Source organism: Carcharodon carcharias, chromosome 15 (genome assembly GCF_017639515.1).
Source record: "Carcharodon carcharias isolate sCarCar2 chromosome 15, sCarCar2.pri, whole genome shotgun sequence".
In the NCBI taxonomy this organism is placed as follows: Eukaryota; Metazoa; Chordata; class Chondrichthyes; order Lamniformes; family Lamnidae; genus Carcharodon; species Carcharodon carcharias.
This window is the reverse complement of record NC_054481.1, coordinates 17,399,171-17,416,303: the sequence shown is the minus strand read 5'-3', so window position 1 is coordinate 17,416,303 and position 17,133 is coordinate 17,399,171. Positions and strand designations below refer to the sequence as shown.

The window sequence follows — 17,133 nt, the reverse complement described above, 5'->3', positions numbered from 1 at the left end:
GTTCTTCTATCATTGCTGGCTATCCCTAATTGCCTTGAACCGAGTGGTTTATTAAGCCATTTCAGAGGGCCGTCAAGAATCACATTACCGTAGATCTGGATTCACATGTAGGCCAGACCAGGTAGGGATAGCAGACTTCCTTCCCTAAAGGACATTAGCAAAACAGATGGGTTTTTACAACATATGACAATACTTTCACAGTCACCGTTACTGAGACTAACTTTCAATTCCAGATTTTATTAATTGAATTTAACTCGCACCAGCTGCTGTGGTGGGATTTGAACCTATGTCCCTAGGGCATTAGCCTGGGCCTCTGGGTTATTAATCCAGTGACATTACCACTACCTCCCCACTAATGGTCAGGAGATAGATGTATGACCGTGTTTGTGGGAAGGTGTGAGGGAAGAACTGTGGAAATTCAGCACTTGAACCATTTTGTTGGGGGGTGGGGGGGGTGGGGGAGAGAGGTGGTGGTGTGGCGAGGGGTTGGAGGCTGGATTCACCAATCCCTGGCCAGAGTTAAGGAAGGAAACTCCAGGAATCCCCTCGGAATTTCAGGGCCACATACCATTTGTAACAACATCAACAACAATGGGTGAAGCCGAACCATAAACTGCACTGCAACAGAGCAAGGAGATTGCATGCAATTTTCACAGAATAAAATAATATCTTTCTATTAAACAGTGATGCCATCTACTGAACGTAGCAATGATTTCACTATATTTAATAAAAAAAGAGACATAACTTAAGCAGTTCTATAAACATGTTCCAAAAAGAGAGGAAAACTAGAAAGGGGAGGGGGGAATGAAAATTGCAGAGATTCATTAAAGATATGCAATTGTGGCTTGCCAATCTTTTTCATATCAAAGACAGGCCTCAAATTCCCAGTAAACATGTTAAATGCACATTTTTAAAAAAAATGTAATGCTAATGCTTAAAACGTGGTAAATTACTCTGAATTTTGTAAGCTAGATTAAAAGCTTCTGCCATCATTCCTAAATAGAAGGCGTTATTATTAATTAAAATCAAAATTAGTGGTTTTGAAGCGGCATTGCTGACATGTGGTTTGAGGTCTGAAGCATCTGGGCCTAGGAATTTTATGGGTGTGTGGGGGGGCAGAGTTCATTACATGCCCTGCACCTAAACGATGAGGCCCACGGAGGGCCCAAAAGGCCTAAGGTCGATCTCTTTCAATGGAGCCACAGGGGAGGATAGGAGGCTAGGCGGGGGAGGATAGGAAGCTAAGGGCATAGGAGGCCAAGTGGGGGTGGGGGGAGGCGGAAATCGGGGGATGGTGGGGGTGGATAGGCACCCAAGGGCAGCACCGACCTTTCTTTAAAGGTGGAGTTTAATTATTTGGCGAGTGGACCTTTGCAGGATGAGGTCAATCCAATTGAGTCGCAGTTTAGGCAACAGGTCAGATCTCAAGATTAAGTTTCTTTTTTTTAAAAAAAAAAGTGATTGCAGAAGTTTCAAAGCCGCAAACATTCTGACCCCTGTGTCAGGGCTGGAGAGGGGGAGGGGCTTTTCTCTGTGCATTATTTGCTTCTTGGTACGAGACTTGCCTAAAATTAAGTCTGGCAGAGAAAGTGTGGCGTCACAACAAAGAAATGCACAGCCATACGATTATATATAAACAAAATAACATCGATAACAGTTTGTCTTTTCAATTCCGATCCGCCCAGTCACACTGGGGACCCAGTAACACACACTGCCTGGGGAACTGTGAAGTATCTGGAGGTGTGTGAAACTAGGGCTGCAGTTCACTCAACCCACAGAGACTGAAAATAGCACGTGGTTCAGATCAACTTTCTAACCAGACTTCCAATACCAACTATTCAAATGACCACAATGATTTGAATCCACTGCTTTTAACCTGGCATATTATTAATCCAAGGATTGCAAAATGATCCAGCCACCGACTGTGGAAAGTAAAGGTCAGGTCAGGCTCTTACAGCAACAACTTTTTATATAGCACCTTTAACATAATACAATGGCCCAAGGTGCTTCATGGGAGTGTTATAATGGTAATAAAATTGACACAGCCACATGAGCAAACATTAGAACAGGTGACCAAAAGCTTGGTCAAAAAGATATAGGGCTTGAGGAGCGTCTTTAAAGGAGGAGGCCAAGGCGGAGACAGTTTAGGGAGGGAAGTGCAAAACTTCGGGCCCTGGCAGCTGAAAGCACGCTACCATTGGTGGAGCAATTAAAATTGGGGGCAATTCAAGAGGTCAGAATTAGAGAAGTGCGGAAATCTTGGAGAGTTGTTAAATTGAAGGAGATTAGGTGAGTGGCCATGGAATGATATGAAAATGAGGATGGCAAGCTGGACACTACAGTCACACCTCCTCGATCGCGTCTTTTTAAATAAAAATTCACTTGAATGAACCGATAACCATCGGTGAAGTGACACAAGAAGTGTATAAATTCTCATTCGATGCCTCTGATAATGTGCCAGACAGCCTTATCAGAAATCTTGCAAGACTTAATCACACATGCAATGGGACGCTGTAGGGCTCAGTCATCAGCAAAGTTTTTCCAGGTAATTCTGTTTTTGTTTTCAACCCAGTCTTACCGCTCCTGTATTACATGATAGTGCTCTGCAGTGTTTTAAAGACATTTCTTAAGCTCAGCTTGATGTGCTGCTTAAAGCAAAGGATTGACGAGAAACAAGTGATTCTGGTCTTGGTAATCCGATGTTGCTATTAATATGACAATGCAACACAGTAGCAGCTTTATATTACTCGTGATCAACAAACAAACTTAAGCTTTCACACCATACAGATCTTTCAATATATATCCGAAAGTTCAGTCCTAATTATGACATCCTACTGACAATTGCAAGCACAGTTAACATTATTCCGTTGCTAGATGCTGTCAATTGAGGAGGGCAAGTAACAGCTACTGAAAAGGCACTCGTGGGTTCACAAATGTAATCAGACCCACTGTTCAGACAGCCATGTAATCTGAATCCTATTTCTGATTGTGATCCGACACAGCACCCCCTTTATTGCCATTTCTCATTTCTTACCATGTATTTTTTCCACAGGGTCCATGAAGTGCCGTGTCACTTAATTTTGGAAAACCTGATGCAATCCAACAATGTCCAGAAGGAGCAAGCTCCCCCTCCTCGATGCTAGGAAATACAGTAAACCACACCCAAATTAGTCACAGTGATTTGTCAGTGTATTCCCACCAGTTTCCAGGAAACAGGAGCAGAGTGTCTCTCACACAGCTGCCAAATAGGCTGTTATCACCCCACCGCTGACTCGGTTTTAGATAGATAAAGAGTTGAAGTATAGGCAGAGGAAAGATTTGCACCCCCTCCTTTTCACTGCTTTAGCACAAAAGTCACTGGCTTTTAATTCCCTAAGGTTTGAGATTAAACTGTTTCCTACTTTCCATCAACAAAAAAAAAAATCACAGTTTGAAAATCGTGACAATTGATTTTGTTTTCAAACAACACTTCGCTAAAAATTTCTGTTGCTTCCAAATCCAGAAAGAAATTGGGCCAGAATTTGCATTCGCAATGGATCGGGTGGTGTCTGCCTGGTTCCCCGTGCACTACTTCAGCTCAGAAATTTCAAAGGGAGAGCTGATAGCGATGTAGCAGGAAGGGCAGGGCTACTGGGACCTGAGCAAACTGGGCAAGCAACAGGATAGTTATCTCCTTAAGCAATGAGATAAAATGATTGAGAAATAAACAGCTACAGGGTCAATTAAAGAGGATGAATTCAATGTCAAATCAGGTGCTGAAAGAAAAGTAAAGTGGGGGAGAAAAATTATTCAATCAGGAGAGAAAAAAAGCAGGAAAGCAAGATCTGTTTTTTTTAAAGTGACATTTTTAAAAAATTTGAAAACCTGAAGGAATGATACTCCACACTTTGAAGTTAAATTTTGGTGTCAGAGAGGTTGATTGGCAGTTATTAACCATTATCATGTTGTTAAAAAGGATATATATAGGCTTACTTTCTGTGGTGGGTTTAATGAGCAGTTAGTGGGCAAATGCAGCAACTTCCTAAAAATACCAGAGGTTAAGAACGAGATGCCATATTTGCAAAGTTAACAGAGAAGCAATGCAACTTTTGGGAATTCACATTTAACCCAGCTGCTCTTTACCTGAAGTTGCTATACTTTAACCCATAAATGATAGGGAGAGCCATTAGCCTCACCGTTACTTTGACAGCAAATTCTGACATTCACGCATGCCCTAGAGACCAGCAACATTCAAAACCAGCTTATATTTCAACTCTTTCTTGGACTCGAACTCAAGTTCTGTCGAAGGGTCATGAGGCCTCGAAACGTCAACTCTTTTCTTCTCCGCCGATGCTGCCAGACCTGCTGAGTTTTTCCAGGTAATTCTGTTTTTGTTTTTGTTTTGTATTTCCAGCATCCGCAGTTTTTTTGTTTTTAACATTTTATTTCAAACTGGTAAAAAACCAAACCTCACACTTGGGCCTGGATTGTCACACTCAGCGCAGATCAAGTGGGCATCAGATGGTGCATTAGCAGCAATGTTAAACTACAGGACATCTGATCTAATGGGATCTTGCGGGGTCAGCCTGATTATCGGAATTCCTTTATGTTTAATGGGGCAAACCAAGAAGTGGCAGAAAAACAAAGTATAGTGTCACAAAACCTTTGCAACAACTCAGTGGGGGCAAAAGCCCTTGGATTAAAGCCTTCCTGCTTTCACTTTCCTAATTTAGGACAGTTATATTATTTAAATGCATCTTTGTTTATGACATAGTCAAAGCCTAAAGCATGATAAAAAAAACAGAAACAAATTTGATATATTAATCTTCAGTTTATTCCTTAACATGATACTATTAAGCAATTCATTTTCAAGAAGCTATACCAAATGGTTTTTTTTGGGTGCTGTTCATACTGAGTTAACTTCGTGTACAAACACAAGGAGTAAATCAGCTAAGCCAAATCAATCTTTTCAAACTCTCTCAGGAGCACATTTAAAACTAAGCACGACTCGTTTACCACTCATCTGAATTGGAATAAGCCATTTCCTGCTGCTTCAGCTCAACAAAGGTGGCCCTAAATTTTATTTAATGAACTAATAATAATGTTTGTCGTGGTCTCTTACAGTCTGCTGCCACCTTATATGTTGAGGGCCTCAATGAAGACCTCAAGTGATCTGTCTCTATGTTATCCATACGAATCACAGAATTGTTACGGTGCAGAAAGAGGCCATTCAGCCCATCCTGTCTGCACCGGCTCTTCAAATGAGCATTATGACTCAACGCCATTCTCCTGCCATTTTGCTGTAACCCTGCACATTGTTTCTATTTAAGTAATCATCTAATGCCCTCTTAAATGCATCAATTAAACTGGTCTCCTCCACATTTCCAGGCATTGCATTACAGGCCCAAACCATTAGTTGTGTGAAAATGTTTTTCCTCACATAGCACTTTCTTCTTTTGAAAATCACTTTAAATCAGTGGCTTCTCATTCACGGTCCTTTTACGAGCAAGAACTGTTTCTCCCTATCTACTCTGTCTAGCCCCTCATGATTTTGAACACCTCTATCAAATCTCCTCTTAGCCTTCTTCTCTCCAAGGAGAACAGTCACAATTTCTCTAATCTATCCTCATAGTTGAAGTTTTTCATCCTTGGAACCATTTTTGTAAACCTTTTCTGCACTCTCTTCAATGTGTTCACATCCTTCCTAAAGTGTGGCACCTAGAATTGTACACAATGCTCCACCTGAGGTCTAAGTAGTGTCATATATAAATTCAGCATAACCTCCCTGCTCTTGTACTCTATGCCCCGATTAATAAAGCCCAGGACACTGTATGTTTCATTAACTGCTGTGTCTACCTGTCCTGCTGCCTTTAATGACTTATGCACATACACACCCGGGTCCCTTTGCTCCTGCACGCTCTTTAGAGTTGTACCCCTTATTTTAGATTTTCTCTCAATGTTCTTCCTACCGAAATGAATCACCTTAAAATTATCTGTATTGAACTTCATCTGCCACTTATCTGCCCAGTCCACTAGCTTGTCTATGTCCTTTTTAAGTACTTCACTGTCCTCCTCACAGTTTACACTGCTTCCAAGTTTCTTATCATTTGCTAAATTTGAAATTGTCCCCTGCACACCAAGATCTAGATCATGAATATATATCGGGAAAAGCAAGGGTCCCAATACCGACGCCTGGGGACCTCCACTACAAACCTTCCTCCAACCCGAAAAATATCTATTAACCATTACTCGCTGTTTCCTATTACTCAGGAATTTTGTATCCATGTGGCTACTGTCCCTATTATCCCATGAGCTATAACTTTTCTCACAAGTCTGTTATGTGGCACTGTGTCAAATGCCTTTTGGAAGTCCATGTACACCACATGAATAGCATTACATGCATTAACCCTCTCTGTTACCTCTTCAAAAAACTCCAGCAAGTTAGTTAAGCATGATTTCCCCTTCAGAAATCCATGCTGGCTGTTCCTAATCAACCCATATTTTTCCTTGGGACTGTTAATTCTATCCTGAAATATTGTTTCTTGAAGCTTCCCCACCACCGAAGTTAAACTGACTGGTCTGTAAGCAGGATATTGAGATTGATGAGGGTCCTGGTCGAACGCAATTGCATGGAATTTATTACAAGCAACAACTATGTATAGGGATAAAAACAAAAAACTGCGGATGCTGGAAATCCAAAACAAAAACAGAATTACCTGGAGAAACTCAGCAGGTCTGGCAGCATCGGCGGAGAAGAAAAGAGTTGACGTTTTGAGTCCTCATGACCCTTCGACCGAACTAGGTGAATCCCAGGAAGGGGTGAAATATAAGCTGGTTTAAGGTAGTTGGTGGGGGGGTGGGCAGGGGGGGGGATGCGGTTGTGTGGGGGGAAAGAAGTGGAGGGGGATGGTGTGGTTGTAGGCAAAAGCAGTGATAGAAGCAGATCATCAAAAGATGTCACAGACGGCAGAACAAAAGAACACAGAGGTGTCGAAGTTGGTGATATTATCTAAACGAATGTGCTAATTAAGAATGGATGGTAGGGCACTCAAGGTATAGCTCTAGTGGGGGGTGGGGGGAGCATAAAAGATTTAAAAATATTTTAAAATAATGGAAATAGGAGGGAAAAAGAAAAATCTATATAATTCATTGGAAAAAAACAAAAGGAAGGGGAAGAAACAGAGGTTGGGGGGCATGGAGGAGGGAGGTCAAGACCTAAAGTTGTCGAATTCAATATTCAGTCCGGAAGGCTGTAAAGTGCCTAGTCGGAAGATGAGGTGCTGTTCCTCCAGTTTGCGTTGGGCTTCACTGGAACAATGCAGCAAGCCAAGGACAGACATGTGGGCAAGAGAGCAGGGTGGAGTGTTAAAATGGCAAGCGACAGGGAGGTTTGGGTCATTCTTGCGGACAGACCGCAGCACCTTGAGTGCCCTACCATCCATTCTTAATTAGCACATTCGTTTAGATAATATCACCAACTTCAACACCTATGTGTTCTTTTGTTCTGCCGTCTGTGACATCTTTTGATGATCTGCTTCTATCACTGCTTTTGCCTACAACCACACCACCCCCCTCTACTTCTTTCCCCCGACCCAACCGCACCCCCCCCACCCCCTTAAACCAGCTTATATTTCAACCCTTCCTGGGATTCACCTAGTTCTGTCGAAGGGTCATGAGGACTCGAAACGTCAACTCGTTTCTTCTCCGCCGATGCTGCCAGACCTGCTGAGTTTTTCCAGGTAATTCTGTTTTTGAACTATATATAGGCCTTTATCCAGCCTGAGTCCTAACAGTTACGTAGGCTGATTACTTGACTGTAAGGTATACATAAAGTCTTACTGATTCAGAGTCAAAGGCAGTAGTGAACATCTGCAGTGGTGATCACAGGCAATAGTGAACATCTAACATGGAGGCTGTACCTTTTGTGAAGATGAATGTGATCATTTTTAATATTTTGGGAATATGGTGGTATTCTGTAAAGAGGTGTATGTGTGTGTGTGGGTGTGTGAATAGTTAAACTGTGAGAGAAAGTTCATACAGACAAGCTTGTAGAAAGATGAAAGGGTAAAGGTGCTAGATGCATGCATACATAATGAGAGGCTCTGGTGAAGTGGATTTACAAGTAAATAGGTTAGGTTTTGGGTAGGGACTTGACTTTTCAGCTGTTAAATTTCAAAAGGGAGTTTAGAAGGGACAAGGGACTTTTACAACTTACAACGGTTTCATAAGTAAATCAGAGAAGGTATTAAATTTTATTTGACCCAGAAGTGAAAGCAATAGAAAAACATGAAAGATTTTTACATTTTGGAAAAGTTGAGTTTAAAGAGGTGCTGAGAACAATGGAATCTAAGATGAAAGGGAAAAAAGATATTTAAGGAATGTTTAGTGAGTTTTGGTGGTTGTGTCGGGGAGATGTCCTGAGACCAGGTCTGTACTGAGAAAAGGTGTGAAATCTGTAACAGCCATCCAGTGAGATCAAGAAAGTCTTTGTTTTTAGAAAGCAGCCTGTTCCTGAACTTTCTTGGATTTCCACAGCAGAGTGGAATTAAAGTAACAGCAGTTTGCCTTTGGGTAATATAAATGGATCTTCCTGGTTAAAAATCTATAAGGGAGCTGGTGCCCAGTAGTTTGCTTGTGTGTCCTGACCAAGTGGGCTATTTTGGGGGGATGTTTTGTAAAACTATTTTAACTGTGTAATTGTAATCATGTATGCTTAAGCTTTTATCTTTTTGTCAATAAATCTTTTAATTTTAAAATCCTAGAAGTGTTACTGGGATCCTCTGCTTCTGGGATCAGTAGTTTTCAAAACACAAAAAAAAAGGTTATGATCAGTAAGACAAGTTTCTCTCTGGGATCTGGCTTACTCAGTGGATACCATTGACTGTGGTCTGAACACTTTTAACCTCCAGCCTTAGTTGTGCACCCCAGTTCAGTCTGATTAATTGGGGTGTAAGATTTCCCCATCATCACAGAAGGGGACAGACCTGTAAATTTCCATTCCTGCAGCACCCTGGTATAATACTGCATCTTATTCCGTAGATACTCTGTGGACCTCTTAATCAATATTACCAAAGGTTCCACCTATGTGCTAGTGTAATCAAAGGAATAAAGGCTTGCATTGATATAGCATCTTTCAGGACCTTAGGATGTCCCAAAGTGCTTCATGGCCAATGAAGTACTTTTGAAATTAATTCACTGGTGCAAAGTAGGAAACATGGTGGTCAATTTGCACACAGCAACTTTGACAGGCAGCAATGTGATAATCACCAGATCATCTGGTTTTATGATGTTGCTTGAGGGAGAAATATGAGCCAGGACACTGGAGGTAACTTGCCCTGTTCTCCTTCAATACAGTACCATGGGATCTTCTACGTTCACCTGAGAAAGGAGGTCACGGTCTCAGTTTAACATTTCATCCAAAAGACAGCTCAGCTGACAATGAAGCACTTCCTAGGAGTGCCAGCATAGATTTTTATACTCAGGTCCTAGAGTGGGACTTCAACCCATAACCTTCTAACTCCAAGGCAAGAGTGCTACCAACTCAGCCACAGCTAACAATAAAAGCACAGCAATACATCATCCAGTTGAGTATCAATCCTCCACAAAAACTAGATGATCCATCTCCAAACAAATTTTAACTATTGCATTTGTAATATCATTGAACAAAAGTTTCCAGCGAGGGCACACTTTGTGATGTTTGATCATTGTAAAATATTGCTGGTTTGGGAGCCCTAAAATGGGAGAATTGCCAACTCCATGAACCCGACCTTTAAAAACAGCTGCCCACATGTTGAGTTTTCGGTCCATGTACGGATATCTCCCTGAGAGAGAGGAACAGAGAGACACCAGTCAGTGTACAGATATCACGCTGAGAGAGAGGAACTCAGAGACACCAGTCAGTGTACAGATATCTCCCTGAGAAAGAGGAACTGAGAGACACCAGTCAGTGTACAGATATCGCTCTGAGAGAGAGGAACTGAGAGACACCAGTCAGTGTACAGATTTCTCCCTGAGAGAGAGGGACTGAGAGACACCAGTCAGTGTACAGATATCTCCCTGAGAGAGAGGAACTGAGAGACACCAACAGTGTACAGATATCTCCCTGAGAGAGAGAGGGACAGAGAGACACCAGTCAGTGTACAGATATCTCCCTGAGAGAGAGAGAGAGGGACTGAGAGACACCAGTCAGTGTACCGATATCTCCCTGAGAGAGAGAGGGACTGAGAGACAACAGTTAGTGTACAGATATCTCTCTGAGAGAAAGGAACTGACAGACACCAGTCAGTGTACAGATATCTCTCTGACAGTGAGGGGACTGAGAGACACCAGTCAGTGCACAGTTATCGCCCTGAGAGAGAGGAACTGAGAGACACCAGTCAGTGTACAGATATCTCCCTGAGAGAGAGGGAACGAGAGACACCAGTCAGTGTACAGATATTTCCCTGAGAGAGAGGGAACGAGAGACAGCAGTCAGTGTACAGATATCTCCCTGAGAGAGAGAGGGAGGGACTGAGAAACACCAGTCAGTGTACAGATATCTCTCTGAGAGAGAGGGGACTGAGAGACACCAGTCAGTGTGCAGATATCTCTCTGAGAGAGAGGGGACTGAGAGACAGCAGTCAGTGTACAGATATCTCTTAGAGAGAGAGGGACTGAGAGACACCAGTCAGTGTACAGTTATCGCCCTGAGAGATAGGAACTGAGAGACACCAGTCGGTGTACAGATATCTCCCTGAGAGAGAGGAAACGAGAGACAGCAGTCAGTGTACAGATATCACTCTGAGAGAGAGGGACTGAGAGACACCAGTCAGTGTACAGATATCTCGCTGAGAGAGAGGAAACGAGAGACACCAGTCAGTGTACAGATATCTCCCTGAGGGGAAACGAGAGACAGCAGTCAGTGTACAGATATCTCCTTGAGAGAGAGAGAGAGGGACTGAGAGACAGCAGTCAGTGTACAGATATCTCCCTGAGAGAAAGGAACTGAGAGACACCAGTCAGTGTACAGATATCTCCCTGAGAGAGAGGAACTGAGAGACACCAGTCAGTGTACAGATATCTCGCTGAGAGAGAGGAAACGAGAGACACCAGTCAGTGTACAGATATCCCCCTGAGGGGAAACGAGAGACAGCAGTCAGTGTACAGATATCTCCCTGAGAGAGAGAGAGAGGGACTGAGAGACAGCATTCAGTGTACAGATATCTCTCTGAGAGAGAGGGGACTGAGAGACAGCAGTCAGTGTATAGATATCTCCCTGAGAGAAAGGAACTGAGAGACACCAGTCAGTGTACAGATATCTCCCTGAGAGAGAGGAAACGAGAGACAGCAGTCAGTGTACAGATATCTCTCTGAGAGAGAGGGACTGAGAGACACCAGTCAGTGCACAGATATCTCCCTGAGGGGAAACGAGAGACAGCAGTCAGTGTACAGATATCTCCCTGAGAGAGAGAGAGAGGGACTGAGAGACAGCAGTCAGTGTACAGATATCTCTCTGAGAGAGAGGGGACTGAGAGACAGCAGTCAGTGTATAGATATCTCCCTGAGAGAAAGGAAATGAGAGACACCAGTCAGTGTACAGATATCTCCCTGAGAGGGAGGGAATGAGAGACACCAGTCAGAGTACAGTTATGGCCCTGAGAGAGAGGGACTGAGAGACACCAGTCAGTGTACAGATATCTCCCTGAGAGAGAAAGGAACTGAGAGACACCAGTCAGTGTACAGATATCTCCCTGAAAGAGAGGAAACGAGAGACACCAGTCAGTGTACAGATATCTCCCTGAGGGGGAACAAGAGACAGCAGTCAGTGTACAGATATCTCCCTGAGAGAGAGAGAGAGGGACTGAGAGACAGCAGTCAGTGTACAGATATCTCTCTGAGAGAGAGGGGACTGAGAGACAGCAGTCAGTGTATAGATATCTCCCTGAGAGAAAGGAACTGAGAGACACCAGTCAGTGTACAGATATCTCCCTGAGAGTGAGGGTCTGAGAGACACCAGTCAGTGGACAGATATCTCCCTGAGAGGGAGGGAATGAGAGACACCAGTCAGTGCACAGTTATTGCCCTGAGAGAGAGGAACTGAGAGACACCAGTCAGTGTGCAGATATCTCCCTGAGAGAGCGGAACTGAGAGAAACCAGTCAGTGTACAGATATCTCCCTGAGAGAGCGGAACTGAGAGACACCAGTCAGTGTACAGATATCTCTCTGAGAGTGAGGGGACTGAGAGACACTAGTCAGTGCACAGATATCTCCCTGAGAGAGAGGGACTGAGAGACACCAGTCAGTGTACAGATATCTCCCTGAGAGAGAGGGAACGAGAGACACCAGTCAGTGTACAGATATCTCTCTGAGAGAGAGGGACTGAGAGACACCAGTCAGTGTACAGTTATCGCCCTGAGAGAGAGGAACTGAGAGACACCAGTCAGTGTACAGATATCTCGCTGAGAGAGAGGAAACGAGAGACACCAGTCAGTGTACAGATATCTCCCTGAGGGGAAACGAGAGACAGCAGCAGTCAGTGTACAGATATCTCCCTGAGAGAGAGAGAGAGGGGACTGAGAGACAGCAGTCAGTGTATAGATATCTCCCTGAGAGAAAGGAACTGAGAGACACCAGTCAGTGTACAGATATCTCCCTGAGAGTGAGGGTCTGAGAGACACCAGTCAGTGTACAGATATCTCCCTGAGAGGGAGGGAATGAGAGACACCAGTCAGTGTACAGTTATGGCCCTGAGAGAGAGGAACTGAGAGACAGCAGTCAGTGTACAGATATCTCCCTGAGAGAGAAAGGAACTGAGAGACACCAGTCAGTGTACAGATATCTCCCTGAGAGAGAGGAAACGAGAGACAGCAGTCAGTGTACAGATATCTCTCTGAGAGAGAGGGACTGAGAGACACCAGTCAGTGTACAGTTATCGCCCTGAGAGAGAGGAACTGAGAGACACCAGTCAGTGTGCAGATGTCTCTCTGAGAGAGAGAGGGACTGACAGACACCAGTCAGTGTACAGATATCTCCCTGAGAGAGAAAGGAACTGAGAGACACCAGTCAGTGTACAGATATCTCCCTGAAAGAGAGGAAACGAGAGACACCAGTCAGTGTACAGATATCTCCCTGAGGGGGAACAAGAGACAGCAGTCAGTGTACAGATATCTCCCTGAGAGAGAGAGAGAGGGACTGAGAGACAGCAGTCAGTGTACAGATATCTCTCTGAGAGAGAGGGGACTGAGAGACAGCAGTCAGTGTATAGATATCTCCCTGAGAGAAAGGAACTGAGAGACACCAGTCAGTGTACAGATATCTCCCTGAGAGAGAGGGAATGAGAGACACCAGTCAGTGTACAGTTATCGCCCTGAGAGAGAAGAACTGAGAGACAGCAGTCAGTGTACAGATATCTCGCTGAGAGAGAGGAAACGAGAGACACCAGTCAGTGTACAGATATCTCCCTGAGGGGAAAATAGAGACAGTAGTCAGTGTACAGATATCTCCTTGATAGAGAGAGAGAGAGGGACTGAGAGACAGCAGTCAGTGTACAGATATCTCTCTGAGAGAGAGGGGACTGAGAGACAGCAGTCAGTGTATAGATATCTCCCTGAGAGAAAGGAACTGAGAGACACCAGTAAGTGTACAGATATCTGCCTGAGAGTGAGGGTCTGAGAGACACCAGTCAGTGTACAGATATCTCCCTGAGAGAGAGGGAATGAGAGACACCAGTCAGTGTACAGTTATGGCCCTGAGAGAGAGGAACTGAGAGACACCAGTCAGTGTGCAGATGTCTCTCTGAGAGAGAAAGGAACTGAGAGACACCAGTCAGTGTACAGATATCTCCCTGAGAGAGAAAGGAACTGAGAGACACCAGTCAGTGTACAGATATCTCCCTGAAAGAGAGGAAACGAGAGACACCAGTCAGTGTACAGATATCTCCCTGAGGGGGAACAAGAGACAGCAGTCAGTGTACAGATATCTCCCTGAGAGAGAGAGAGAGGGACTGAGAGACAGCAGTCAGTGTACAAATATCTCTCTGAGAGAGAGGGGACTGAGAGACAGCAGTCAGTGTATAGATATCTCCCTGAGAGAAAGGAACTGAGAGAAACCAGTCAGTGTACAGATATCTCCCTGAGAGTGAGGGTCTGAGAGACACCAGTCAGTGTACAGATATCTCCCTGAGAGGGAGGGAATGAGAGACACCAGTCAGTGTACAGTTATGGCCCTGAGAGAGAGGAACTGAGAGACACCAGTCAGTGTACAGATATCTCTCTGAGAGAGAGGGACTGAGAGACACCAGTCAGTGTACAGTTATCGCCCTGAGAGAGAGGAACTGAGAGACACCAGTCAGTGTACAGATATCTCGCTGAGAGAGAGGAAACGAGAGACACCAGTCAGTGTACAGATATCTCCCTGAGGGGAAACGAGAGACAGCAGTCAGTGTACAGATATCTCCTTCAGAGAGAGAGAGAGGGGACTAAGAGACAGCAGTCAGTGTATAGATATCTCCCTGAGAGAAAGGAACTGAGAGACACCAGTCAGTGTGCAGATATCTCCCTGAGAGTGAGGGTCTGAGAGACACCAGTCAGTGTACAGATATCTCCCTGAGAGGGAGGGAATGAGAGACACCAGTCAGTGTACAGTTATGGCCCTGAGAGAGAGGAACTGAGAGACACCAGTCAGTGTGCAGATGTCTCTCTGAGAGAGAGAGGGTCTGAGAGACACCAGTCAGTGTACAGATATCTCCCTGAGAGAGAAAGGAACTGAGAGACAGCAGTCAGTGTACAGATATCTCTCTGAGAAAGAGGGGACTGAGAGACAGCAGTCAGTGTATAGATATCTCCCTGAGAGAAAGGAACTGAGAGACACCAGTCAGTGTACAGATATCTCCGAGAGAGAGAGGAAACGAGAGACAGCAGTCAGTGTACAGATATCTCTCTGAGAGAGAGGGACTGAGAGACACCAGTCAGTGTACAGTTATCGCCCTGAGAGAGAGGAACTGAGAGACACCAGTCAGTGTACAGATATCTCGCTGAGAGAGAGGAAACGAGAGACACCAGTCAGTGTACAGATATCTCCCTGAGGGGAAACGAGAGACAGCAGTCAGTGTACAGATATCTCCCTGAGAGAGAGAGAGAGGGACTGAGAGACAGCAGTCAGTGTATAGATATCTCCCTGAGAGAGAGGGACTGAGAGACACCAGTCAGTGTACAGATATCTCCCTGAGAGAGAGGAACTGAGAGACACCAGTCAGTGTACAGATATCTCCCCGAGAGAAAGGAACTGAGAGACACCAATCGGTGTACAGATATCTCTCTGAGAGAGAGAGGGACTGAGAGACACCAGTCAGTGTACCCATATCTCCCTGAGAGAGCGGAACTGAGAGACACCAGTCAGTGTACAGATATCTTCCTGAGAGAAAGGAACTAAGAGACACCAGTCAGTGTACAGATATCTCGCTGAGAGAGAGGAAACGAGAGACACCAGTCAGTGTACAGATATCTCCCTGAGAGAGAGGGAATGAGAGACACTAGTCAGTGTACAGTTATTGCCCTGCGAGCGAGGAACTGAGAGACACCAGTCAGTGTACAGATATCTCCCTGAGAGAGAGGGACTGAGAGACACCAGTCAGTGTACAGATATCTCCCTGAGAGAGAGGGACTGAGAGACACCAGTCAGTGTACAGATATCTCTCTGAGAGAGAGGGACTGAGAGACACCAGTCAGTGTATAGATATCTCTGAGAGAGGGACTGAGAGACACCAGTCAGTGTACAGATATCTCCCTGAGAGAGAGGGAATGAGAGACACCAGTCAGTGTACAGATATCTCCCGAGAGAGAGGGACTGAGAGACACCAGTCAGTGTACAGATATCTCCCTGAGAGAGAGGGAACGAGAGACACCAGTCAATGTACAGATATCTCCCTGAGAGAGAGGGACTGAGAGACACCAGTCAGTGTACAGATATCTCCCTGGAAGAGAGGGAACGAGAGCCACCAGTCAGTGTACAGATATCTCCCTGAGAGAGAGGGGACTGAGAGACACCAGTCAGTGTACAGATATCTCTCTGAGATAGAGAGGGACTGAGCGACACCAGTCAGTGTACAGATATCTCCCTGAGCTAGAGGGACTGAGAGACACCAGTCAGTGTACAGATATCTCCCTGAGAGAGAGGGAATGAGAGACACCAGTCAGTGTACAGATATCTCCCTGAGATAGAGGGAACGAGAGATAGCAGTCAGTGTACAGATATCTCCCTGAGAGAGAGGGAACGAGAGACACCAGTCAGTGTACAGATATCTCCCTGAAAGAGAGGAACTGAGAGACACCAGTCAGTGTACAGATATCTCCCTGAGAGAGAGGGAACAAGAGACACCAGTCAGTGTACAGATATCTCCCTGAGAGAGAGGGACTGTGAGACACCAGTCAGTGTACAGATATCTCCCTGAGAGAGAGGGAACGAGAGACACCAGTCAGTGTACAGATATCTCCCTGAGAGAGAGGGAATGAGAGACACCAGTCAGTGTATAGCTGTCTCTCTGGGAGAGAGAGGGACTGAGAGACACCAGTCAGTGTACAGATATCTCCCTGAGAGAGAGGGAATGAGAGACACCAGTCAGTGTACAGATATCTCCCTGAGTGAGAGGGAACGAGAGACAGCAGTCAGTGTACAGATATCTCCCTGAGAGAGAGGGAACGAGAGACACCAGTCAGTGTACAGATATCTCCCTGAGAGAGAGGAACTGAGAGACACCAGTCAGTGTACAGATATCTCCCTGAGAGAGAGGGAATGAGAGACACCAGTCAGTGTACAGATATCTATCTCCCTGAGAGAGAGGGACTGAGAGACACCAGTCAGTGTACAGATATCTCCCTGAGAGAGAGGGACTGTGAGACACCAGTCAGTGTACAGCTATCTCCCTGAGAGAGAGGGAACGAGAGACACCAGTCAGTGTACAGATATCTCCCTGAGAGAGAGGGAATGAGAGACACCAGTCAGTGTATAGATATCTCTCTGAGAGAGAGAGGGACTGAGAGACACCAGTCAGTGTACAGATATCTCCTGAGAGAGAGGGACTGAGAGACACCAGTCAGTGTACAGATATCTCCCTGAGAGAGAGAGAACAAGAGACACCAGTCAGTGTACAGATATCTCCCTGAGAGAGAGGGACTGAG

General features: G+C 45.0%; 1 protein-coding gene across 2 annotated transcripts in view; it reads right to left on the bottom strand.

Moving 5' to 3' along the window:
- The window catches only part of LOC121288138 (neuronal-specific septin-3-like), a 362,756-nt gene that overhangs the window by 219,256 nt on the left and 126,367 nt on the right, over positions 1–17,133 (bottom strand). The window contains exon 1 of one of the 2 annotated variants that reach the window (XM_041206508.1): positions 3,035–3,086. The exons of the other annotated variant lie outside the window; for it this stretch is intronic. Within the exon in view, the coding sequence (XP_041062442.1) occupies positions 3,035–3,059 (25 nt within the window). The 5' untranslated portion in view covers positions 3,060–3,086. Of the gene's footprint in view, positions 1–3,034; positions 3,087–17,133 lie in introns of those variants that run through there. 2 annotated transcript variants of the gene reach the window in all.